The sequence below is a fragment of the Drosophila takahashii genome, chromosome 2L (assembly GCF_030179915.1).
Source record: "Drosophila takahashii strain IR98-3 E-12201 chromosome 2L, DtakHiC1v2, whole genome shotgun sequence".
NCBI classification, from domain to species: Eukaryota; Metazoa; Arthropoda; class Insecta; order Diptera; family Drosophilidae; genus Drosophila; species Drosophila takahashii.
In genome coordinates this window covers 11,252,869-11,277,731 of record NC_091678.1, presented here as the reverse complement: position 1 = coordinate 11,277,731, position 24,863 = coordinate 11,252,869, and the positions used below count along the sequence as shown (strand labels likewise).

At 40.9% G+C, this 24,863-nt stretch overlaps 8 protein-coding genes across 8 annotated transcripts; 5 read left to right on the top strand and 3 right to left on the bottom strand.

Moving 5' to 3' along the window:
* Positions 1 to 1,261: 1,261 nt before the first annotated feature.
* Positions 1,262 to 3,667, bottom strand: LOC108061342 (uncharacterized). Its single transcript, XM_017147468.3, has 4 exons — positions 3,486 to 3,667; positions 3,316 to 3,418; positions 2,285 to 3,245; positions 1,262 to 1,808 (listed from the first exon to the last, which is right to left on the bottom strand). Exons 1-4 carry the CDS (start codon positions 3,665 to 3,667, stop codon positions 1,408 to 1,410), a joined length of 1,647 nt encoding a protein of 548 aa, XP_017002957.2. The 3' UTR covers positions 1,262 to 1,407.
* Positions 3,668 to 4,365: 698 nt separating this feature from the next.
* LOC108061253 (seminal metalloprotease 1) lies at positions 4,366 to 5,219 on the bottom strand. The gene is made up of 2 exons (XM_017147343.2): positions 5,003 to 5,219; positions 4,366 to 4,945 (listed from the first exon to the last, which is right to left on the bottom strand). The coding sequence occupies exons 1-2, from the start codon at positions 5,217 to 5,219 to the stop codon at positions 4,398 to 4,400; spliced, it is 765 nt and encodes a 254-aa protein (XP_017002832.2). The 3' UTR covers positions 4,366 to 4,397.
* Positions 5,220 to 11,676: 6,457 nt separating this feature from the next.
* On the top strand, positions 11,677 to 13,083 carry Or35a (Odorant receptor 35a). Its single transcript, XM_017147362.2, has 4 exons — positions 11,677 to 12,558; positions 12,621 to 12,716; positions 12,782 to 12,964; positions 13,015 to 13,083. Exons 1-4 carry the CDS (start codon positions 11,677 to 11,679, stop codon positions 13,081 to 13,083), a joined length of 1,230 nt encoding a protein of 409 aa, XP_017002851.2.
* A 4,492-nt stretch (positions 13,084 to 17,575) lies between these two features.
* Positions 17,576 to 18,393, bottom strand: LOC108061268 (zinc metalloproteinase nas-14). Its single transcript, XM_017147356.3, has 2 exons — positions 18,186 to 18,393; positions 17,576 to 18,125 (listed from the first exon to the last, which is right to left on the bottom strand). Exons 1-2 carry the CDS (start codon positions 18,391 to 18,393, stop codon positions 17,611 to 17,613), a joined length of 723 nt encoding a protein of 240 aa, XP_017002845.2. The 3' UTR covers positions 17,576 to 17,610.
* Positions 18,394 to 18,839: 446 nt separating this feature from the next.
* On the top strand, positions 18,840 to 19,843 carry LOC108061242 (seminal metalloprotease 1). Its single transcript, XM_017147333.3, has 2 exons — positions 18,840 to 19,073; positions 19,130 to 19,843. Exons 1-2 carry the CDS (start codon positions 18,842 to 18,844, stop codon positions 19,678 to 19,680), a joined length of 783 nt encoding a protein of 260 aa, XP_017002822.3. The 5' UTR covers positions 18,840 to 18,841; the 3' UTR covers positions 19,681 to 19,843.
* Positions 19,844 to 20,411: 568 nt separating this feature from the next.
* LOC108061244 (seminal metalloprotease 1) lies at positions 20,412 to 21,300 on the top strand. Its single transcript, XM_017147334.2, has 2 exons — positions 20,412 to 20,650; positions 20,710 to 21,300. Exons 1-2 carry the CDS (start codon positions 20,434 to 20,436, stop codon positions 21,255 to 21,257), a joined length of 765 nt encoding a protein of 254 aa, XP_017002823.2. The 5' UTR covers positions 20,412 to 20,433; the 3' UTR covers positions 21,258 to 21,300.
* A 330-nt stretch (positions 21,301 to 21,630) lies between these two features.
* Positions 21,631 to 22,673, top strand: Semp1 (Seminal metalloprotease-1). The gene is made up of 2 exons (XM_017147351.3): positions 21,631 to 21,860; positions 21,915 to 22,673. Exons 1-2 carry the CDS (start codon positions 21,659 to 21,661, stop codon positions 22,466 to 22,468), a joined length of 756 nt encoding a protein of 251 aa, XP_017002840.2. The 5' UTR covers positions 21,631 to 21,658; the 3' UTR covers positions 22,469 to 22,673.
* A 144-nt stretch (positions 22,674 to 22,817) lies between these two features.
* LOC108061246 (seminal metalloprotease 1) lies at positions 22,818 to 24,336 on the top strand. The gene has a single exon (XM_017147336.3). The coding sequence runs from the start codon at positions 23,389 to 23,391 to the stop codon at positions 24,172 to 24,174; it is 786 nt and encodes a 261-aa protein (XP_017002825.2). The 5' UTR covers positions 22,818 to 23,388; the 3' UTR covers positions 24,175 to 24,336.
* The last annotated feature ends 527 nt before the right edge of the window (positions 24,337 to 24,863 follow it).

Here is a 24,863-nt window from a genome sequence, read left to right as displayed (position 1 = left end):
TTCCTGCGTTTTGGTTGTTGACAACGCAACTTTGGTCCCAGGATACGTTAACTTTTGTGCACCGCAGCGCTGAAAGCTCAGTGCAATGAAAGTTGGCACCACAAAACACAGATACGTTTGGATGGGATGGATAGATATATAGAGAGACAGCTAGACAAACACTTAACAGCAGAACCCATGAAAATGCCACACAGCAAATTTGCTTTACAAGTGAGCTGGCAAATGAAGGATGAATTAAAAGAGTGCTTCAAAAGGATCTATCCGTTCGAATTGTGATTGTAACCAGGTAACTGCAAGGAATGTATTTATAAAAATAATTTAACGACTTTCATGAACATTTGCTGGACATATTTTAAAAATATTAACCAATAAAGTTAGAGACTTAGTTTTTGAAAAGAAAGTCTTATGTTTTAATTTATTTTTAAATAATTAAATTCACAAGTTTATAATAGTTATTCTTGACTATTTAAAAATGTTTTTAAGATTTAAATGCTTTTTGGTAAAATAACAAAATTGAGATATAATTCCTTGCTTTGTTTTTAGTTTAATTTTTGAAGATGACGTAATTCGTTCAGTGCATTGCCACATGCAGTTTTTTGCTACAATATGCCCTTCTTTTTTCTCCCATTGCAACATAACTTGGACCTTCTTTCTTCCACTATATATATATTTATTCTTTTTCCGTATCTGGTCGGGCTTTGGTGGTTGTTTCTTTGGAGACACTTTTGCCGCTTTGCAGTGCAAATTGTTGGGTTTGCCGTTCTTTTTTTCAGTTTTATTCTTTGGCATTTTTTCTGTGCGGTTTTTATTTTCCTTTGTGGTGTTTTCGATTTGTCTGCCGGGGAGGATTGGAGGGGGGCCCAAAAAGACCACCCATCTTCTTCCGCGTTTCAGCATTTATTTGAGTGTGTAAACTTTTGCTACTTGAATTTTTCGGGGATTTTCCTGTGGCAATTTCACAGTTGGCCCTTACCCATCCCCCAACACACCATGCCAACTTTGATAGTTTTGTCAAAAGTTTTTATTGCGATTTGTTGCAGCTGCAAGTCCAAGTCTTGTAAAAGTAATGCTTATCCAAAAGAAGAAGCAAAAATGCTGGAATTCCCCAATTGATATTTTTGTGTGCACGATGAGAATGGGAAAACATTGAAGTTTTCAAGGGCCTTTTGAACAACATGTTGTGGGTTTTGCTAAGAGATCTTCGTGGGCTAAGTGGAAAACAGTTTAAAAATAATATAGTAAGTATAAAAAAATTTAAATGAATTGTTTTTGAAATCGATTAATATATTGTTTGGTCATAATCTTATACAGATTTTTATTATAAATGAGTTAGGGAGGAGAAGAGCGATATTATAGAATATTTACTAGCTAAAACGAATGTTTGCCTTCACAAGAGAGGAGTTTCCTTCACTTGTTATCACAATTCTCGATGACCACCACATCGCCGTAGTTTGGAGGCGGCGTCTCCGGTCGCGCGGCTCCACTTGCGACCACATCCGTGTAGAACCTGGCCGTAGAAGTTGTCGGTGGAGTGGTGGGAGAACTGGGCTCCCGATCCCGACTCGTGAAGAGGTTGCTCCGACTCAGTCGCCGGATGAGGGTGGCCGTGTTCTGATTGATGGTCCGGTAGTACTGACTGCGGGCCGGACGACCAAAGAGCCGCGATACGAAATTGTCCTGCGGTCCGTAGGGCTGGCGGACAACGGCACGCGATGCACGCTGAGGATTGGAGCGTCTGGGGTGGCGAGTCCGCTGCGGTGACCAGGTGTGTATGGTGGGCAGGCTCTCCTGCGAGGGATCCAAGGGAGCTAAAGGACAATGAAATTCAAATAATTAACTTTTTATACCCTTGTAGAGGGTATTATAATTTCAGTCAGATGTTTGCAACGCAGTGAAGGAGACGTTTCCGACCACATAAAGTATATATATTCTTGATCAGCACCAATAGCCGAGTCTATCTAGCCATGTCCGTCTGTCCGTCTGTCCGTCTGTCCGTTTCTATGCGAACTAGTCTCTCAGTTTTAAAGCTATCGCGATGAAACTTTCCCGAAGGTCTTCTTTCTATTGCAGGTAGTACATATGTCGGAGCCAGCCGGATCATTGTAACTTTGTAGGAAGTAGGCGTTTTGATTCTTGACTACTTAAAAACAAAATTGAAATAAATCGAAACGCTGAACCTGGAACTGCACCGAGTGAGTATTCTTTTATCTACAAGGGTATATAAGCTTCGGCTGGCCGAAGGTAGCTTCCTTTCTTGTTTAATATCCTATTTGAGTAAACCTACCTGAATCCGCTTCGACTACCTCCGCGTTGCTTTTCTTCTTGCGCATCTCACAGCAACTCTTGATGCACAGGGCAAAGGTGATGATGAAGATGACCATGCAGACGCCCGTGGCTCCGCCCACCACAAAGGCCAGCTTGAGGTCATCCTCGTCGTAGGAGTGTGTGCGTATGATTTCCTCGTCCAGCTGCGAGTTTCCCCCGGCCAGCAGTTCATGACTCACGCGCTCCAAGCAAGTGCGGTATCTCAGGCAGAGCTTCTCCCGGCTGCCCTCGCAAACATCGCTGAGCGATGACATCTGGTCGTCGTCCTCCTGCTCACTGCTCTCCTCCTCACTGGAGTCCAACTCCCGCCAGACGGAGAGCACCGACTGAGGTCCTTGGGTGCTAGGCTCGAAGTGCTCCATGCGTTCTAGCTTCTTCGTGGCATCCTCCACGACATTCACATCTACATCCTCCTGGGGAGAAGGCACCTCCTCCTCCACGCAGTCGCTCATGAAAATGGCCACTCCACGCTGTCGTAGGCCAGTGGCCACTTTGGCCAAAGCCCGATCGCAATTGAAGGGGTTGTCCTCCAAATTCAGCGAGGCCAAATAGCGCGGGGCATGAAAGTCGCCAGGACTTAGCGTCACTAGCATATTCCGAGCCAAATCCAGCTGACGCAATTGGGGCAGACCACTCAGCAGCTGGTTTCCCAATTGATTCACCTGCGAGTTGCGAAGATTGAGAGAGCGAAGCGAGGGACTCCTTAAAATGGGTCCCTTGCCCAGGGTGGACAACTTATTGCCCTCCAGATTGAGGTGGATCAGTTGGCTGTTCGACTCAAGGATATGCTCATCGATCTGCTCCAGGCGATTGTACGAAAGATCCAGGTATCGAAGTCTGCTCAGCTCCGAAAAGGCTTCGCCATAAAGTGTGTGGATGGCATTGTGTGCCAATGTCAAGTTTAGCAGGTGAATGGTCGTCTGTGGAATAAGTAAGATAATGGTAATACTAATAATATGATTCACTTTCAAAATATTTTAAATTTCTTACCTTGAAGGAGTCATCTTCAATGGTTGTTATATCATTGTAGCTCAGGTCCAATAGCTCAACTGTCTTGGGCATTTCTATATTGGCGCTTATCAAGCGCTTGGCGCTACACAAAAAATAAGGTACATATACAACGAAACTGAAGTTATTCCCTTAACCCAATGACAACTCACCTGCATATCGCTCGATTTCGCTGGGCATGAAGATCACAGTGACAGACAGTGGGGCAGAACATTTGCGATTGTGTTTTGCTCCTGCAGACCTGAAGCAGGACACAGAGCAGTAGGCCCACGTAGAGTAGGATCTGCTTAAGACCCAACCACATTTTGGGCTTTACGACACATTGCAGAGCCATAAGCTATTTACAAATAATATTTTCATCGACTGGAAGGGACGTCCTCAATTAGTGGTTCGTCATTTTCAAGTTAGGTGGTTTTGGAATGCTTGCTGCTTTTCGACTGACTGAGTGCTCCAAACTTGTCTCTCCACTCACTTTATGACTAACTAATGAGCTGCCTTCCAGTGGTGTGTTACCATACTTTAGCTTGGTTCGTTATAAAACAATAAAGAACAAAATTCGTCAGTCTAGTAATATGCCAGGTGAGTGCCCTACACTTCCACTGTAGATAAGATAAGCGTCTTTGTTATTATCTAATCAGCTGATGCGGCTATATTCGTGTTTCGATGAAGGAGTGAGTTTTGGTGGTTTCACTTGTTTGGAAAATGCAAAGCCATAAAACCAGGGAGAAATTAGTAGCTGATTAGGTAGTTCGACTTGCTGCTTATCTTCAAGTTATTGGACTTTCCCCAAAAAAATGTGTTTTGTGTGTAACTTAAGAGATGTAATTTTGCAGTCAAGAGAGTTAATCTATCGGCAGTTAAATAATGTTTAAACATCGATCAGTCGAAAGCACTTATAATTTCTATTGATTGTATGCAAGATTAGCAAAGATTAGGGTTTATGGATGAGCTTATTGTTTAAAATTTTTACAATTCTTAATTCGTTTGAGCAGCTGAGAGAATTTCTAAAATTATTTCAGGTGAATACAAACGTTTTAACGTTTATTTTACATTTATTGCAAGTTTTACAATTGAATGGGACACTTGTACATGGTATTGAGACGTTTGATATCGATCTCACTCATCTTCAATCGCTGACCCATCATCGCCTGACCCTCTGGTTTCAGAGCAATAATCGTCTCCTCACCATTGATCGAAAAAGCCAAGGAACTGTAGTGCAAAATGCTCCCATAATCGTAGGGCTGATCGAAACTCCCCACTACGTCTTCTTCGTACTTGACAAAGTTCTTCTCGTGGCCCTCGGAGATGTTCTCCTCTACGATCTTCACGTATTCATCTCGATCCGGCGAGCACTGCTGATGGTGGAAGCCCAAATTGTGTAGCAGTTCATGTTGGATGGTACCAAGTTTGAAGCAGCCAGTGTCCAGTGGGCCAGGTTTCAGTTTAACGGTTCTTTCACCTGGCTTGTAACCCACTTTTGAGCTACATCCCGAGGTGGAGGGCAGCACCATAACATAGGTTTCCTCGTCCTCAGCAGCGGGCACATAGCGAATACAAGAGTAATGCTCTATGAATTGCATGCCAAGCTTAATGTATTCCACATAGGGAGCATCTAAAAAGATTATATTTTGTTTAAGTTACATATAAAAGATATTTCTCGGCATCTTACCAAACTCCTCGGAGATCCTGTAGGGTACTGTGGCATTCGGCCAGCGAAGTTCCTCGGACAGCTCTCCGTTCCGGTCGAAGTCTACATCCATGTCACCCTGGAAATATCCTGCAGTCAGCTCTGGATCCGTTTCCTCATAGTGATTGCTGTAGGGAGCTGGCAAAGCCACAGAGCACAGAGTGCCCAGCAGGAACAACCGAAACCAAGCGCCAATCATTTTCGACTGAATTAACAGAGAATTAACAGCTAATATATGGTTGATAATCGCAAAATGTGCGGCCTTAAGAACTACTTGTGATTGATTAGCGATAAGAGACCGCGTAATATGAAATACTGCGAAAGTGTGTAAGATTCCCGCAAATTGTGGGTGCTGAAAAACTTCCATCCGTTGTAGCCAAGTTCTGCCTTAGAAAAAACCTTTGTTAAGTTGGCTGACCAAAAATTGGAATAAATATTAAAAATTGTAATTATTATAACTGGGTTTATGGTTTAAATGGAAAAGCTTTAAAAGATTTAAACCAAAAACATTGCTTTGAGAACATTATTCGCCGTACCACTTGCATTCCTAAGCGAAATAAAATGGTTATCTTTTCTCTGACTGGACAAGTTGATCGTTAGCCAGCGAAGCTCGAGGCTACTTAGCAGCCCAGCTTGCGCTTCCGTTTGGTCACAGTTCCAGGCTCAGTCGCAATCCCATTCCTTTTCTCATTCCCGTTCCCTTGGCCAAGATGTAACGGCTGAAAATCCACTTGTCCGCTCTTCTCTCCACACTCTGCTTCCGCACTCGGTTTGTTGGCTTTAATTTATGGCCATGGCCAGACGACTGCGACTGAGTCTTTGACTGAGACTAAGACTTCTACTGTGACTGCAACGGCGCCTCCTGTCAGTCACTGTGGGCGTGGCCAGTGGTCGTCACATCCGCTGTTTGCCAGGGTTTGGATATTTGTCCACCCCTTCATGGCCACCTCCCATCGAATGATCACCGCAACGGGCAGCAAAAATGGAAACTTTTTCACACACATTCTCAGCTTTTGGCGCTCGGGCTTTTTCACTTTTCTGCTATAGAGCCGGACCGTCGGAAATAGTTAACTTTTATGCGCATTTCAAATCGAAAAGTTTTACATTCAAACTTTATTAAAATTACGCTCGATGCCCGTCCAATTGTGCCAGCCAGCCAACTCCTGGACGAGTCCCCATCTTCATGGCCATTGTCGCGGAGGTCCGCAGAGGTTCCATTTCTTTGTTTCAATCCCGTTTGGAGTTGGGAGTTCCCTGGGCATTTGGACAACGCGTTGCAGTAGGACACATTGGATAAGTTTTAGCCATTTATATTATAAATCTGTACGATAGGAAATGTTGGGATTTTATCTAGCTTCCATAAATATAACTAGTTGAACTTTAAGAATAAAGGGGTTTGTTTCTTTGTAAATGGCAGAAAACGATGTATATTTTTTACAGAATTTAAATCTCGTTTTTAATTTTTATGCTAATTAATTTAAATAAATAAATTTTTAGTCTTTTAACTAATACGTTATACAACCTTTAAGGGTTAAAAATTGTTACTATTAACAATACAAATTTGTTTCTATTTTTTAAGTTAAATATATTTATCTTTTAATTTTTTATGCATCTGAGAAATAGTTTGCGTTACTATCTTAGTCCTTAAAAATTCCCTAATTATCTGGAAGTGCATTCCATCTTCCTCCATGTGGAAGAAAAATTGGAGAGTTTTTCCCCGCTGAACATTTGCATTGTTGTTTTGACTGCTGGCGCCTTTTTGTGGCCATTCCCTTGCCCCAGCCATCCAGCCACTGCCCCTCCTCAACCACCGCCCCTGGCCAACATTTCCCGCACTAATGACCGACATTGCTTCCTAATTACAAAAGTTTTGCATGCACTCGCTGCAAAAGGATGGTGGGCCGAATTGCTTGCCGAAAATGGCTAAAAAAATAAACTTTTAAGTTTATTTTATTTCCTTTATTTAATGTTGGAGCGCTTAAAGTTGAGCTTTTCATTTGGTTTTTAGTGGTCCTAACTAACGACTCCATTAACCCAAGGCAGCCGCAATACACATGTTTGGGCAAGCAAAAAAAATAAGGGAAAAAAGAAAATATTGAGTCCAGGCTGAGAACGAGGAGCACTGGCACTCAGTGCATTGCAGTTGCACATATGTCATGTGACACATGCTGACCCAGGAACTGGCCGGATCCCGATCCCAGGGCCCACTCTTTCTGGCCATGGGCCGCACTTAATGATAAACAATGCTTGCGGTCAGTTTAACATGCCGCGCTATTACCCTGCCACTCAGACGCCCCTGGCCCCTCGTCCTTCGTCCTTAACCCCATCCCATACCACCCCATTGTGGCAGGACCACCACCTCCCGCATAACGAGTGGACAATTTACACGCTGAAACTGAACGACAGCGGACATTGGGCGACAGGGGGTGGACTAAGTGATACCTCAGCTCTTTGGGGAAACGACCTAATGACCTGCAACTGATTCGATCGAAAATTCAGCTTGGGTCAGCGAATCGTTTACAGATTGATTTGAGGGGTTTATTTTCAATGGAAGGATATCAGATTGGTTAAGCAAACAAATTGCGAGAAAAAGATAGTTTATTTGCAGTACTTATTTTCTAAAAACATTTTTAAATGTTTTGTAAAATTAGTTTTATCAGGTTAAAAAGAAAAATGTTGTGAAAAATAATATTTTATTTAGGTTTTATTTGTTACACCAGTAAGTTATCCTATCTGTTTTATTTATAAATAACTTTTGTTTATATTATAAACTTTATTAACTTTAAAATATTTATAATATAAAGGCGTCTTGAATTTAAACTTTATAAGTAATTAAATATTATTTAGCTAATATTTTTTATTAATTAAATCTTCATAGACTGCACAATATACTTGTTTAAAGTCATAGTTTCCCCAATAGCTTCATAACAAATATAACTAGCAAAGCAGGGATAAGAAGAAGCGACAAAAACAGCATGCTTAAAAGAGCAGTAAATGAGAATTTATCCACTTGCTGACCAACGGGACGTCTCACACCCCTTCCCGCCCTTCCGCACCCCGCCCCCCCCCCCCTCCATGCTCATGCCCAGACAGAGACACAAAAACCATGGGCGGAGATATAGGGGGTGTGGTATAACTGGCGGACACACGCACATCGTAAAGTTTTAATCGGATGTTGTCCAGCTTTACATGACGCCATCTACTGGCTTAGAGTGCAATATCCTGTGGCACGCGATAACATCGAGCAAAAGAGTTGGGTGGTGGAAGTGGCCGAAACGGCGGACAAAGGACGATGGGAAGGGATATGGCGAAAGGGGGCGTGCCACCACCACCCTAGTTTATGCGAAACGCCCGGGCGAAAGAGAAACGCTTCTGGCCCTTTGCTTTTTGACGGCATTTGGCATTGCCAGTGCCACGCACAACAACTACAAGGATTCGCCAGGATGCCCAGCAATTCCATCTATGGGCTACAAAGCCGGCACAGTTTCAGGCTCGGCTACAGACACAGTAACAGATACAGATGCCAAGGCTAGAGCCAAAGCAACAGCCGCTACAAAGGCTTAAAAAGCGCTCAACACGAAAAAAATGAGCGGAACACTGGGATCGAGAAAGACAAAAGGAGGTCCTCTAAAAAGCCGAACTGGTGTGGCTCTATACCATACCACAATATAACAAATCTTTTAAAAAATACTTAAGTTATTTTAAGATAATATTTGGATAGTTTTTTAAAACATTCAAAAATATTTATTTAAATATTTTATTAAAAAAATTTTGCTGTTAGGTGCCTTTTTTTTTGTAAATTTCTAAGTATTTGCAAAATGATTTTAATATTATTTAGACAGTCCTGACCTTTTGTCAAGAGAAATACCAGACAATGGACGTTGGTAATTTAAATTTATAAGATAAATTCCCCCGATGACTTTTATGATGCATGACTCTCACCTTAGCTCATTCGAAAACTTTGGCATTAAGTCGGCAGGCCTCGGCAAACTTCATAAACAATACATTGTAGCCTTGCCGGCAAAGTGCATACAAAATGGCAGTGAAATGTGTGGGGCTCTTGTTGTTTTCTGGACTTCGGTCAGCCGCTTGGCTAGACGAACACTTGGCTGGTTGGTCAGGATTCAGGACTTTCAGTGGACAGTGCACAAGTACCAGTGCTGCCATCACTCAGCTTGAAAAACAGGACAGATAAGCCACAAAAAACAGGAAAAAAAAGGACAAAAAATTTAAGAAAAGGACAAAAAAAAGGACAAAAGTAAATGTGCCTACATTTTTCTGTTTTTACCAATGGGTTATATATTTACTTAATATAAATGGATTTTAAATAAAATTTAATTATGTAATGATCTACTGCGCCCGACTCACAACCTTCTTTGTTTGATCATTTTACCATGGTAAATTTTTGTGCGTATACGTAATAATCTAAAATTATTATAATAACACTGTGCAGCATTTTTAGTGCTTTTTAAATTTACCTCGATGGATGCTATATTTTTGGATTCGTTACGCATTCCCAAGTTAAACTGCGTTTTCCAAAAAGTTTCCCGACGCAAGGATTCTTAGCAAAAGGACCTCAAAGTTCGAAAAATGCTGAAATTGGCCAACTTTGCGGAGCTCTCAGAGGCAAATGGATGCATGGTTTGATTCGATGTTAAAGTTTTTTAAAAGATACACCCTTTATCTTTTAAACTTGGGAATTCGTAACGAATCCAAAAATATAGCATTCATCGAGGTTAATTTTTGATGCTGAATAGTGTAATTAATGCATTTCAAGTAACTATATTCGTAATACAAAAAAATTAAATATCTGCGTCAAACCCGAAAAATAGTCGTTCAAATCTGAATTTTTTTTCTGACAATAAAGCAGAGAGTAAAAATTAAGAAATTTTAAAAGTGCTTTCCTCTTTTTTTGCTACAGAAAAAATCGTACTATAAAGAAAATCCATTGACTGCTTTACGTCTCTTTGATAATTTGTAAAAAGAATTATTTTGTAAGTGCCGAACTGTAAGAATGATGGTTAAAAAGGCATTTTAGCATATAAAAACAGGTTTATACACTTTCGACTAGCAAAAATAACACTCAAAACCTTTTTTTTGAAAAAAGGATAGATTTCCGGATAGGGGATGTTTGAAATTTTTTCCGGATAAAGCCGTTAAAAAAAGGACAGATCTGTCCGGAAAGAGGACAAAATGGCAGCACTGACAAGTACTGCCCACGAAGGCAACCCACTGAACCACCAAGCCAACGAACCTCGTTGTCATTGTCGTGACAGGAAATTAAGATGAATGTGGCGAGCAAACTGCAGTTTCTACGCCGTTGGTGTCCTTTATATTTCGCCCTCAACCCGCTGCTTTTGGCCCTGCTGCCTTATTGTCGTTTTTCTATTCGGTTAGACAAGGGAGAGACAGACGGCTGCCTCTTAAAATATTCATAACACAAACTGTTGCCGCCACTATCTCCAGTGCAGACCGCAGCGGATGCAGGCGGACCGGGACAAATGGCATCGCTGGGAGTAATCCGGAAAAGCTGGGAAAGCTGCAAAAGCGTGCGAAAGTTGCGCGTTTGAATTAATTGATTTTTATGAATTTGTTAAGTGAGTTTTTCATGCCCCAGATGCCAGACGGGGGAGTTCATGACTGTGCAAATGTTGGCTTTACAGAAAGTGCAAAAATATGTCACACATTAACAATGCTTTAAATGACAAATATTTACGCCAGGTTAGTAATTAATACGGTTATTTATTCTGGTACTTGTCGGTTTTTTTTGTTTAATTTAAATTACAAAGCCAGTGCTTGTTCAAATATTATAAGCAATCACTTTTAATCAATGATTAATGCTAATTAAAGATGGGCAAATAAATAAAATTTGATTCGTTATAAAAGGAATTTGTCAACAAAAAAATTACTTGCAATGAAAAAAAAGTTTTTTGTAATATGAAAACAAAGGTATATGTATACTCTTTAGTACAGTGAAATATTTACTTATTTAATATGAAATGTTTGATTTAAACTAATGTTACTTAAAATAATTTTGAAGACCAACAAAATGAAATGGGCCTAATTTAGGGATTACAGTGAATATACGTACAGAAATTAAAAAAAATAAAAGTCTGATAGTTCAATGAAACATTTTCTTATTCTAAGTAAACAATATCTACGTCTTTTTAAATAATTCCTGCAGTTGTTCAAAAATGCATTGTACATGATGAGGATATGAATTATTTGGTTCAAATAATTGTGATTTGTAGAAATTAAAATTGTATGAACAAATATTTATCTAATTTTTTTGGGTAACAATAATTTAAAATGTTTTCCAACATTTAAATTCATTGTTTACCCCTGTTTACATCATTACCTGCGTTTAATAACCCCTAATAAGGGCCAATTCCCCCGTCGTGGTCCTGAAAAAGTTGTCTCAATTATTTGAGGACAAGCCATTACATCGTAAATGAGGCAATATTAATGTGAAACTTTCAAATGTTTCCGTTTGGCTAGGGACTGGAGGATAATAACTTAATTGAGCCATTGCACGCATGGGAGCGTTCATTTAAAAGTTGAGAAACTGTCATCGTCTGTGCTCCCGTCTAATCCCGGGTGCATATATATAAGTCGGAGGAGAGCCGTCGTCATTCAACAGTCTTGACTTTGACATTATGGTTCGCTACGTGCCCCGTTTTGCTGATGGTCAGAAAGTGAAGTTGGCCTGGCCCTTGGCTGTGTTTCGCCTGAATCACATATTCTGGCCCTTGGATCCGAGCACTGGAAAGTGGGGTCGATATCTGGACAAGGTTATGGCTGTTCTGGGCTGCCTGATCTTTATGCAGCACAACGATGCGGAACTAAGATATCTGCGTATCGAAGCTAGAAATGGGAACTTGGACGACTTCCTCACCGGCATGCCAACCTATTTGATCTTGGTGGAAGCTCAATTCCGAAGTGCTCATATCCTCCTGCACTTCGAGAGCCTTCAGAAGTTTCTTCAAGTATTCTACGCCAATATCTATATTGATCCGCGAAAGGAGCCCGAAATGTTTCGCAAAGTCGATGGACAAATGCTGATAAATAGATTGGTTTCCGCCATGTATGGAGCAGTTATTTCTCTTTACCTCATCGCTCCTGTATTTTCGATCATTAACCAAAGTAAGGACTTTCTATACTCCATGGTCTTTCCCTTTGACTCGGATCCCTTGCATTTGTTTGTGCCACTGCTGTTGAGTAATGTGTGGGTGGGGATTATCATCGACTCCATGATGTTTGGGGAGACTAGTTTGCTGTGTGAATTAATTGTTCATCTCAATGGTAGTTATCTGTTGCTCAAACGGGACTTGGAGTTGGCTATTCAAGAGATTTTGGCTGCCAGGGAACGTCCTCATATGGCCGAACATCTGAAGAAACTAATTGTGAAAACTCTTAGAAAAAATGTGGCCCTAAATCATTTTTGCCAGCAGTTGGAGGCCCAGTACACTGTGCGGGTTTTTATCATGTTTGCCTTCGCCGCTGGTCTTTTGTGCGCTCTCTCATTTAAGGCTTATACGGTGAGCAAATTAAAATTATTTAATTTAAAAAATAATTTTTATATTAAATATTTTTTTAACAGAATCCCATGTCAAATTACATTTACGCAATTTGGTTTGGGGCCAAAACAGTTGAACTGCTTTCTTTAGGCCAGCTTGGTTCAAACTTGGCATTTACTGTAAGCGATTATTGATACGTGTAGATTATTTTTAATGGTTCCAATTATTTTTGCTCTTAATATAGACAGATTCACTTAGCTCCATGTATTACCTAACCCACTGGGAACAAATCCTACAGTACTCTACAAATCCGCAGGAAAACCTGCGGTTGCTTAAACTTATCAATTTAGCCATCGAAATGAATAGCAAACCCTTTTATGTGACAGGACTGAAATATTTTCGCGTTAGTCTGCAGGCTGGATTGAAAGTGAGTAAAAAGCACGCCCCAAATCATTCGATTATCACCATTTTTTACAGATACTGCAGGCATCCTTCTCGTACTTCACATTTCTCACCTCGATGCAGCGTCGACAAATGAGCAATTAAATAATTCACATTTTTTTAATGCCGCACAGCAGAATGCTGCCTCCTTCTGCGACTCTAGTCCGTTGATACAAATGATTGCATATTAAAAGTCAATTATTGGGGAATTAATTTTAATTAAATTAAATTGATAAAAGGCGCTGGCTCACACGCATCATTGACTTTCGCTTCTTTTACTCTCTTTCCCTGTCTGTGTTTGGGAAAAATGTGTGCATGTGAGGAAGAAAATGTGTGTGTGTGAGTGGCCTGAAAATATGCAATAAAATATTCATGATTTCTGTGCAGCAAAAACTTGCCAAAAGTTAATAAAACTTTTGCCACTGATGGTGGGTAATGAAATTAGAATATCGCAAGCAAACCAAACGCAAAGAGACTGGAAAAAAATAATATAAATTTGCAGCTTTCCATGTTTTGCCATCTCTGGAAATGATCAGCGGCCACTAAGCCGGGGTTGGATGGCGTCGTCTATGCCGTAAGCCATAAATCTTCAACTTCGGAGCAGACTCTGCCCTGCTCCGCCACCCACTATGTTTCAATTTCCTCTGGCACGAACATTTTGGTAAATTAATCCATTAAAGTTTCGCCATGAAAATGCACAAAAGTTTTCACATAAAAAGCCCATGCATCTCGCTCGCTCCGAGCTTAGGCTGTCCTGTCTCCATCTTCCGCCCATAACTCCCTCATAAGAGGAAGTTGAACTTCGACAGGCGTGTCCCGCTCATTGATAATTAGACCCTGTCGACGTCTCCATCGCCGTCGATTTCAGGCTTCGACCCGCCCCATTAGCCAATTTGTACTTCATTAGCGCCATGTTGTTCGACTGGGCTTGTGGGCTGGCTCTCGACCTGCTTTCAAGGTCTAATGAGTCTATTTGTACTGAACTGAAGGTTGGAAAAGGGTTTTTTTTGCACCCCCATTAAGAAACTATTACTTAACTAAGGGCATTTTGTATTTCATTTTTAGACGGCACTTATTTTGTTGTTTTAAATAAACAAAAAATATATTTGAATTATAAATTGTCAAAATATATTGCACAAATTTATTTTAGAACCTAGACAAAAATTACTTTTCTTATAAATTTAATTTATAAAAGTGATTTATAAAAAACCTGAAGTTATCCCATGATTTCCAAGACGGGATGTCTGATATCTTAATATGCATTGACTGCTAGTCGCAATAATGGCGCTTAATTAGAACTGACGGAGTCTGGGAAAAATACGAATTTAGGGGGCTAAAATATCCCGTTTATGCATCCACAATCCCTTATCGCTCCCTCTGGCTTTGCTGAACTTTTGTGCTAACCACTGAAAATTTTATATTTATGCTTGTGTTGCCAACTGAAGCTCAAGGCAAATGCACAAATGTATAGAGGGCCAAAGGGAATGCAGAAAAAGTTTTTAGCTTGTAATTATCATTAGCGATATTGTGTCTAAACTTTTCAAGCCGCGCATGAAGCAACAGCATGCGAATGAAGTAGGAAAGGGATTTCACCATTTCGCCATCGCAGGGATTCAACTTTGATTCGAAGGCCTTAAATCAATTACAGCAAAAAGGAAAAAGGAGGAAACTTGTTAATTGCCAGATAAAGCAGCAAGGATTCGCTTTTATTCCAGTACCAGTCATGCAATACTTTTTGAGCTGGCAACACGTCGTATGCTTAATTAATTTTAAATGCACTTTAAAAGTTTGCCCTCCCGAGAAAAGTCCTCAGGTGTGGCATTTTCACCTTTAAGTCAACTTTCCCCTGGCCCCGTTAAAAGTAAAAACAACCTAGAAAAAGCCCCGAAGAAAGCCCATTCATGTGTGACTGCATTTGTCAGTCTCCGGCCCAGAATCAGAACCAGGCTCCGAGTCCTGGCATTCCTTTGGCCAGGTCCTGTGAGTTGTGTGTGTAATTATGTCTGAGATTATGCCCACAGCCACGACGGTGCTCCTACTACAGCTGTCTGTCTTTAATATGCCACCGCATCCCTCATCCCAAAACATCCCATTTTATTCCGCCTTATTTCTCAACAGTGTTGATCGCCATAGACTGAGAATTTTTCTTAAATAAAAAATATAATAAAGGATAAGATACTATATTTTTTTAGCAAGTAGTATTACTACAAAATAATTGTTAAATATTTATTTATAACATGTTATAATTTCAGTTTGCTTGTATTAAGCTTGTTAAGCCACACATGAGCTGGTGCTTTGAGGCCACTATGTTGTAAGATATTATAATAGGTATTAAATTAGTTTAGTTTAGTTTATTTAAATAAACAAAATTTATTGATATTAATATTATTGTACGCTTTTTAAAAATATTTTGATCTGGCTATTAAAACGTTATCTTGGCAGGACTATTTCTCAGCTTTTCATGCCTGTCGACAGCGTCAAAAGTTTCTGCGGTCTGCCAGCCCTTCTCCCCTTAGCACCGCTGATGTGTTGGCATTTGCTTTTGCTTTTACTCGCTGGCTGCTTTAAGTGGAGGTCTTGAGATATTTTTCAGGGCTTGCCTCCACCACGTTGTTCATATGCAGTTCCTCTGTTGCACTGCGAGACTTTTTGGCAACAAAAGAAGGTATCTAAAACGTTACTTGAATATTTTAAAAGATCATCTCATCCATTTAAAGCTGTTAAATTATGCTCGAGTTAATTAATTATTTAAAATGTTTTTATCATTTAATATATTATTTAAACCATTAATGTTTACATCTCATAGCATTTTAAATCAATGTTTTCCATTTAAAAATATAAAATTGAGTTTAATTATAAAAGAGAGAAAAAGTTTAAAGTCTTTAGCACATAATTTGGTAAATGAATGCTCATTAAATACCGACAACCTTAATTGCAGTGTACTCTGCTTAAGTATTCTCATTTCCCTTTAGTTGCCGCTGCTGCTGGTGGGTTTTTGGCTTTTGCCTTGGCTCGTAAAGTCGCAGGAAGTTATTATCCTAAAAACTTTACCCCTGAGGGCAATACAAACAAAGGCGTAGCAGGGCAACAAAGCGCAGCATTCATGTCTGACTATGAAATGGCTATGGCTGCACGCGCCCCACCCCAGGACCACCCCCTGAAAGCCCCTTATAATATCCCCCAAAAACACCCGCAACCACCCACACATGCGTCTCGTTTGCTATGCATGAAAATAGAATGTCATAAAATTAGAACGATCATAAGAAGAGCGAGGGACCAACACACCATACACAGCACAAAGAGCCATGGAAAAGAAAGCGAAAAGAAAGCGGGCCGCCAGCCAGCTGACTTTTTTACTGCTCTTGGCGAAAACTTGATGGCCAGGCGTCCTAGTGGCCGCCTTAACCCATTAAATTCTCTTTATTATGCCGGCAATATTTTCTCAAAATAAAAAGCAGGAAATTCCCAAGACATTATGACTTGAGAGCGTGATAATCGCGTTGGGTTGCTGGGCAAGGACGAAATTTGATAAAAAACTGATTTAATTGAGTTTGGGTTTAAAGAGCAGGGAATAGTTAGGTTTTCTTATGATTTTTTATAAGGAATTTAACTTTTATACAAACAAGTAAAATAGTAGAGATCAGAAACAAAATGTGATGAGGATCATAAATTTCATTTGACCGTATAAAAAATCTAAATACAGATTAAAAATTGTATTAAAAACTTAAATTTTGAGAGCTGATTCATTAGGTTTCTATTCAAGTAAAGTCTTATTAAATTCAACCACTCTCCCAAAATTAATTCCAAAGGTAAGTATACATTTTAAATGCCTTGTCGCCAGAGCAACCCACTTAAAAAGCTGATAAAAGCAGAAGCAACACAAGAGCTAAACCACCTATTCCGTACTGGATGACGTTGGCCCATCTTTAGTCGCAACTAAAAAAGCAAATGCACTGCTTGCATAAATTAAATGTTTACGACTTCCGTTTTGTGGGCAGGTAGCTCTGGAGAAGCTTTGGCTTTAGTACAATTTGTGCCATTAAAAAACCAAATATATGTATGTAAATGCGAGTCCTTGTGTGATGGGGAGGGGGAGGGGGAGAGGGAGATGGAGGGCCGAGAATACGGGACGTTCTACGCAGATAGTTGGTCCTGGGATTATACGGAATACGGAAGGACTCGGACTTTGGGTGCGGGGTGCTCGGTCGTCGCATGGTTAGTTGCCTGGCGCGCTAATTTTTAATTACGACCACTAAATATTCAATTTTTAGTTGCCGGCAAAGGCAAACACTTCCTCTACGCTGGCCGGGGCTTTTTGTTTTGCAGATTAACCGGTCTGTGGTAGAGGTTTTTCGGCTGGGGGGAGACTCTAGTTTCCTGTCAAGTGCAACAACTCGTTAGAATTGCAAATGTTGCGATTACTTTGAGAGAGGATGTAGTCTGGCTATGTGTATGAAATTAACACAATTGGAAAGGCTTTTTTATCTCTAGCTAACAAGCAAGTACAATTTGATTTGAGGATGCATTTTCCAAGGTAAAAAAAATAAATAAAATACAATTTAATAGATTTTAATTTAAATTAAATTGATTGCTTATAATTATTTACTAGTCTCTTATCTGAATATTTAACCATTAGCAGTACATCCGCTTTAGAGTTTCCACATCAATCGGACTCAGCTGAGTGGCCTGTCCAATTTTTGCATCCGCTTTGAGAGGAACAATTGTAGGTTTTCCGTTCTTCGAAAATGCTAATGGACCATAGTGCATGATGCTATCGTAATCGTAGCCCAGGCCAAAATCACTCACTCCATTGGGCAGAAGTTTCTTGAAGTTGTGTTCATGACCAGACTTAATGTTTTCCATATGGATCTCTACATAGCTATCCCTTTGCGGATCGCTTTGGGTGTGATAGAAGGACAAAGCGTGAAGTAGTTCATGCTGAATGATTTTACTGGACATGCAGCCTTTGGCCAAATTGAGAGTTTGGTTTGCTCGACCCAAATATCCCACTGAGGATTTACAACCAGGACCTTGCCTTTGAATTATCACTTGTGGCTCAAGACGGTCTGCTGTCCGGCGAAATCTTACACAGGTTTGAGATGATATTTCAGACATGGCACTTTCAACACGATCTATGTCCGAGGTAGCTATTTATGACGGGGGTAAAATAAAATGTTCTATAATATATTTAAACAATTTCTACTTACATAATCCCTCGCCAAAGCTATAGACCAATGTGCTTTCCTTCCAATAGTACTGTGCCCAGGATCTTGCAATACGAGTTTGTGGGCTTCCCTCAAAAAACTCCTGCTGTTCTGGGATGAGTACAATGTCGTCCTCCAGAATTTCAAGGGGAGGTCGAGCATGGCCCAGAGAACCAATGGTGAAGAGCAAAGTGAGTAGCTGGAAAAGCATTTTTGAACTGACTTTAAACTCTCAAGAGCGAGAGGTTTTTATTCGTTTTGAAAACAATGCAGTAAGATTATTCCTCTTGATTGCATTTCAAAATACAGTTCAAAAATACATTTTCTCCGTAAAAGCTAATAACTACCAAGTCACCTACGGAATCTTAATTTCTGCATTCATTTACATATTACAAACATATTAAAAATGTCATAATATTTTATTTCTTTAATAGTTTCACCCCAAAAATATGCTATTTATCACAAGCACATTTATAAATTTCCTTACAAATTAACCTTAGATAAGAACCCTTTGTTAGCTGCCGATCATTCAGACTAGCCCAACGATTAGATAGCACTTCAAATCGGCACTACTAATTTAAAAATCATAAATTCGAAAGATTAACGTTAATAACGGGCTTGATTAGCGCTCGTGCATTAAATTGGCTAGACAGTATTGAATGAGGTGTTTAACAATTAACATGTATTATTACAGTTCTTTATTTCTGATTTTAGTTCTGATCAGCGGCTGTTTGGCAGCCCCATCTGAGCGAATTGAAACGGATCCGGAGCTAACAGCTGGGTATATCGAGGGTGATATGGTGCCCAGTGGATCGCTGAGAAATATTTGGCGCAATGAGACATATCGGTGGCCTAACCGCATCATCTACTATCATATAAATAGCTACATAGGTGAGTAATAAAAATCCTATGAAACACTTAAATAAATTGTAATTATTTTTTAACAGATGAAGAGCACCGGAACCACATTGTTAGCGCCATTCACAAAATTGAATCGATTTCGTGCCTGACCTTCAAGGAGGCCACCACCGATCAAAAGTATTATGTGAATGTGACCTCCGAAGAGGGTGGTTGTTTCTCTTACATCGGCTATCTAAATCGAGTGCAACAACTGAATCTTCAGAATAATGAGATAGGAGTCGGATGCTTCCGACTCTATACGATTGTTCACGAGTTCCTGCATGCCCTGGGATTTTTCCACCAGCAAAGTGCAGCCGATCGGGATGAGTATGTGCAAATTGTGGAGGAGAATATCACCGAGGGCATGGAGTTCAATTTCGATAAATATACCCAAGAGACAGTCAACGATTTTGGCGAGAAATACGACTATGGCAGCGTAATGCATTACGGTCCCTATGCATTTTCAAAAAACGGCGAGAGGACCATAGTGGCTTTGGAGGAGGGCAAGGAGGATGTCATTGGCCAGCGACTGGAACTGAGTGAAACTGATATAAAAAAGCTGAACGCCATGTACAAATGCCCCACCGTTAAGGAGTGAATATTTTTTATCGTACCCCCATTCAGAATTTTCTACCGGTTTTCGCAACTTAATGATGATAAATTTCATTTTATTATTGCCACCTTCTTGTCGTGCGAAATATAATCTGTTTATTGTGTTGACAAATGCAATTAGGCGAATGTTCGTCGCTGTCACTTGCCTTCAGATTAATTTTGTCAGTGATTTTCTTTAATTTGGGGTGGTAAGGCATTGTTATGCTGATTGAGATTGGGAATCCTGAAAGATGACGCAACGGGACAGGTCATGGCCGGTTAGTCTTTGTTATTTTCGTATCGAAAACAAATGTAAAAGACAGCTTGGGGATGTAAAGTTGTTGCAAGACCAATTTTATGTAAATGAAGTTAAATTAAGGAACGGAGTACATTTTTCTCTGAATGATGGAAAGTAAATGACATTTTACAATTCTATTAATACTTTAAGGAATATAGGGTTAACGAACGAATTGCTTCCTCATCGCAACATCATCTATTAAAAATGGATGTAGATCTTATCTTGCTGGCAGCGGGAATTCCTGAAATGCTGGCTGACTTTAGATTACGTATGCCGACGTATATTATGCAGGCAACCTCAACCGATTAGATACCATCTTAGCGCTGACCATTGGTCAATTTAGCTGGCCATAAAAGCTTAACTATGGCAAATACCATAAATTATCCATTGGCAAACTATACCGCTTTGTCACCTCATAATTGGCGCCCTAAACAGTAACGTGCCGACCGTGGAGCCATCAACATGAAGACCTGGTCCCTGACTTTAGTGGTTCTATTCCTGGCCAGCTGCTGCTGGGCTGCTCCTTCTAACCAGCCAAGGATTGAAACCGATCCTGAGCTGACAGCTGGCTATATTGAGGGCGACATGGTTCCCAGTCCGCAGGGAAGGAATGGACTTCGCAATGAAGCCTACAGATGGCCCAATCGCATTGTCTATTACCACATCAATCGCGATATTGGTGAGGACTTTAGAAAAGTTAGTAAATTCCGTAAAAAATATTTCATATTTTCAATTCAGATGCCGAACATCGTGACCACATTCTGCGAGGCATTCGCATAATTGAGCAAAGTTCTTGCTTGGTTTTCAAGGAGGCCACCACTGATCAGGCATATTACGTGAACGTAACCTCGGAGGCGGGAGGATGTTACTCATATGTGGGCCATCTCAACCGAGTGCAGCAGCTGAATCTGCAGAATTATGCCCTGGACACGGGCTGTTTCCGTCTGGGCACAATTGTCCATGAGTTCCTCCACGCCCTGGGTTTCTACCACCAGCAGAGCACATGGAATCGCGATGAATACGTTCGCATCGCTGAGGAGAACATTACCGAGGGCACCGAGGGCAACTTCAACAAGTACGATAACGAAACCGTCGAGGACTACGGCGAACCCTACGACTACTCCAGTGTGCTGCACTACACGGCGTATGCGTTCTCTAAGAACGGCGAGATGACCATTGTGCCGCTGCAGGAGGGAGCCGAGGAGCTAATGGGACAGCGACTGCAAATGACCCAGTCCGATATTAACAAGCTGAATGTCATGTACAAGTGCCCCAGGCAGGTGTAATAAGTAGAAGGAGTTTTTAAAAATAAAAACGCTTTTATTATAATTATAATGCAATAATTATTGCAAGAGTTTTGAATTTAAGTCCCAGAACCTTCGTTCAATTGCAAAGGCAATGAAATATTCATAAGGTAAGACAATATGGTAAAATATTTCGGTATACATCTAAAAGTATGCAAACATTTGTGCTGTGAATTAGTTAAAGTTGTACTTTTCAGCATTAATTTAAATCAACTAATAGTAGGCACCAAAGCTTTTTCAATGCATTTGTTATGCATTATTGCCTGGTACAATAAATATTTCAATATATTATCATGGTATATTATATCGGGCATGGGCTAATGAGTCTATAATCCCCACTACTACGGTTAGCTATTCAGTGCAGTTTGGTTATCGGCTTCAACATGTTTTCCCTGGCATTGGCTCTAATCTTCCTGTTCGATCGCGAAGTTTTTGGTAAGCCTGCCACAGATCCGGAACTGCAGTCGGAATATTTTCAAGGAGACATCATAGGTGTGCCCTTTCGATCCCGAAACGGAATAAGCAACGCGATTTTTCACTGGCCGAACGGCATTGTGCAGTATGTAATCGAGGATAACGACTTTGGTATGTATGATATATATATTTGTTTATATAGTTCCTCTGACCAAATCATCAAAGGCGAAGCACATCGTCGGGAAATCCTTAGGGCCATTTCCATCATAGAGGCAAAGTCGTGTGTTGTTTTCAAGCCAGCCACCGCAGAAGAACGTTCCAAGGCGCTCGTCATTACTTCGAAAGGAGCGGGCTGTAATTCCGTTTATTTGGGCTTCAGGAATCGGGTGCAAATAGTGAACCTACAAATTTATCCGCTCGGAGAGGGTTGCTTTCGTATCGGTTCCATAATACACGAACTCCTCCACGTCCTAGGATTCGAGCATCAGCATGTGGCAAGCAATCGGAACGAGTACGTTCGCATCAAGTGGGAAAATATTAATCCGGAGTACAAAATTAATTTCGTTAACGAGGACAAATCTACCTCGTGGCACGACTTTGGTGAGGGCTACGACTACGAAAGTGTCATGCACTATATTCCCAAGGCGTTTTCCAAAAACGGTCTGCCCACAATTGAGCCCTTGAAGGAAGGGGCCACGAATATGGGTCAGCGACTCTACATGAGCGAAAAGGATATTCGGAAGCTGAACAAAATGTACAAGTGCCCCGGTTATGTCTAGGCAACATACGATATTTCGATTTAAAATGTTATTAAACTGTTCTTATGCTTAAACTCAACAAACTTTATTCGTGGAATTATATTTTCGTTCCAACATTTTTTATAGCCACAAAAAACGTATTTTCAATTTATTAAATTATATTTTGTCGCTAATCATGCTAAACATATATTTTTAACATTTAATTAAAACAAATTTTTATAAAATACTGTTCCCTATTTTGAGAGTAGCAAGTTAGCATAGAATACTCTTAATTCAATTTTCTCTTTTCAGTTATATTTTCTCTAGAGAACTCAGTTAAGAACTTATGATTGCTGTATTTATCGCCTTGAATGGCTTATCACGTAGTCCCCGGGTTGTAGAATCGAAGAGAACCCTGTGCAGCGATAAGACCTGGAATTTGAGCACCTAATAGACAAGCCAACGAACACTTGTATTTGGCAGAACGATTACGCGTGTCGTGGTTGTTGGGCCGTTATCAATTGACGATTTTAAAGGAATTACTCATATTCGGGGGAGCAGAGGTTTTAATTATATATTTGTTTTTGGTATTTTCGTCCGCACTTGAGAATCCAATCACTGCGCCACTTGAATTTTGGGGTTTATACATATAATTCGCTATCACTCGCTGTTAATTGCGACAATCCAAAAGACAAATCATGACGTATGTTAGAGATATTTATCGTAAACTTACATGACTAATGGAAGGTTTTCACCAGGGCGCCTGGCTCACGGAAAGGTGACATGCCATAAACCTTGATCTAATTGGGCGTTTTGATTGTCACTATCATTTTGCGAAATAGGTTTTTGCCCGTTTGTATCTAATCGGAAATGTATGGTCAGCCGTCGAGAGAGCTTTATATTTATTTGGCCGTTCGCCCTGGCCACTTTACTAGTGTAGTTCGAGGAACCCAACTGGCAAGATGTCGCGGCTTGGAATAATATACCTTCTGCTGCTGCAAGTGGTGCTTAACTCTGGCAAACCCCTGCCAGCAGGTGTCTATGATCCGGAGGAGGCGGCTGGCTTTGTGGAGGGCGACATGATGCTGACGGAGGAGCAGCAGAGGAATCTGGAGCCCGGAGCTCCCATGGCCCGCAATGGACTTATCAATACGGAAAAGAGATGGCCCGGCAATGTGGTGGTCTACAGGATATCGGAGGACTTCGATGCGGCGCACAAGAGGGCCATCGAAAGCGGCATCTCGACCCTGGAGCAGAACACCTGTTTGAGATTCAGGGAGGCCACCGACGAGGATGCGGCCTATCTGACGGTTACGGCCAAGTCGGGAGGTTGCTACACGGCAGTGGGCTACCAAGGAAGGCCACAGGAGATGAATCTGGAGATCTACCCGCTGGGCGAAGGATGCTTCCGGCCGGGAACCATCCTGCATGAGTTTATGCACGCCCTGGGCTTTTATCACCAGCAGAGCTCGGCCATTCGGGATGGCTACATAAACGTGGTCTATGACAACATTGTGCCCGGCAAGGAGTTCAATTTCCAGAAGTATGCCGACAACGTGGTGACCGACTTCGAAATGGGCTACGACTACGACAGCTGTCTGCACTATCGTCCCGGAGCCTTCTCCGTGAACGGCGAGGATACAATAGTGCCCCTGGATGCCAGTGCGACAATTGGACAGCGCGTGGGTCTCAGCTCCAAGGATATTGATAAGATTAACATTATGTACAAGTGCCCCATTCTGCTGTGATCCAGAATCGGGTAGACTGTGTACCTAGTCAAATGTGATATATATATATTTTTTTCGGGCACCGACTGAAGCGATTAGATCGGTTTTATTGATCTACGCTGTCATTGTCACTGCGGTCTGTACTATTTTTAAAGAAACGTAAATTAAAGTAATATTCCTTTATGACATTGTCTCTGATAATTTCTTATCGGGGGGCAAGAACTAGCAGTGTTTCGGGTTCCAGAGCTCCGAAACCGCAGTTCGTGCGCCCATGTGCGGAGGTCTAGTAATTGCGTGCTGCTAATGCGATTTATATGCGAGATGCAAATGTCTGGGGAGCAGCTGGGCCAAGGGAACGGAAGCCAGGAGTACCGAGGACCTCGGCGGAGGCACTCAATTCTCACATTTTGACAGCGCTTGTTAGACCATAAATTCGATTCTCGTTCGTTTCGACGACACGGTTTGCCCTCTTCCACCCGAATATCCTGCAATGTCTTCCCTTGCGCATTGTTTCATCCGAAATTAAAAAAAGACCTCGGGAGCGGTGTGCGAGCATGTTTTGGGGAAAATTACCATACACCAAGGAGCAGCGACAAATTTTCCAAAGGCATTTTACATGGCAAAATGAGATTGCAAAAGGCACAAGTTCGGTGATCGCTGCAGTGTTATGCAGATGGTGCCGGAAATAAAATTACTATAATTTTACGTTT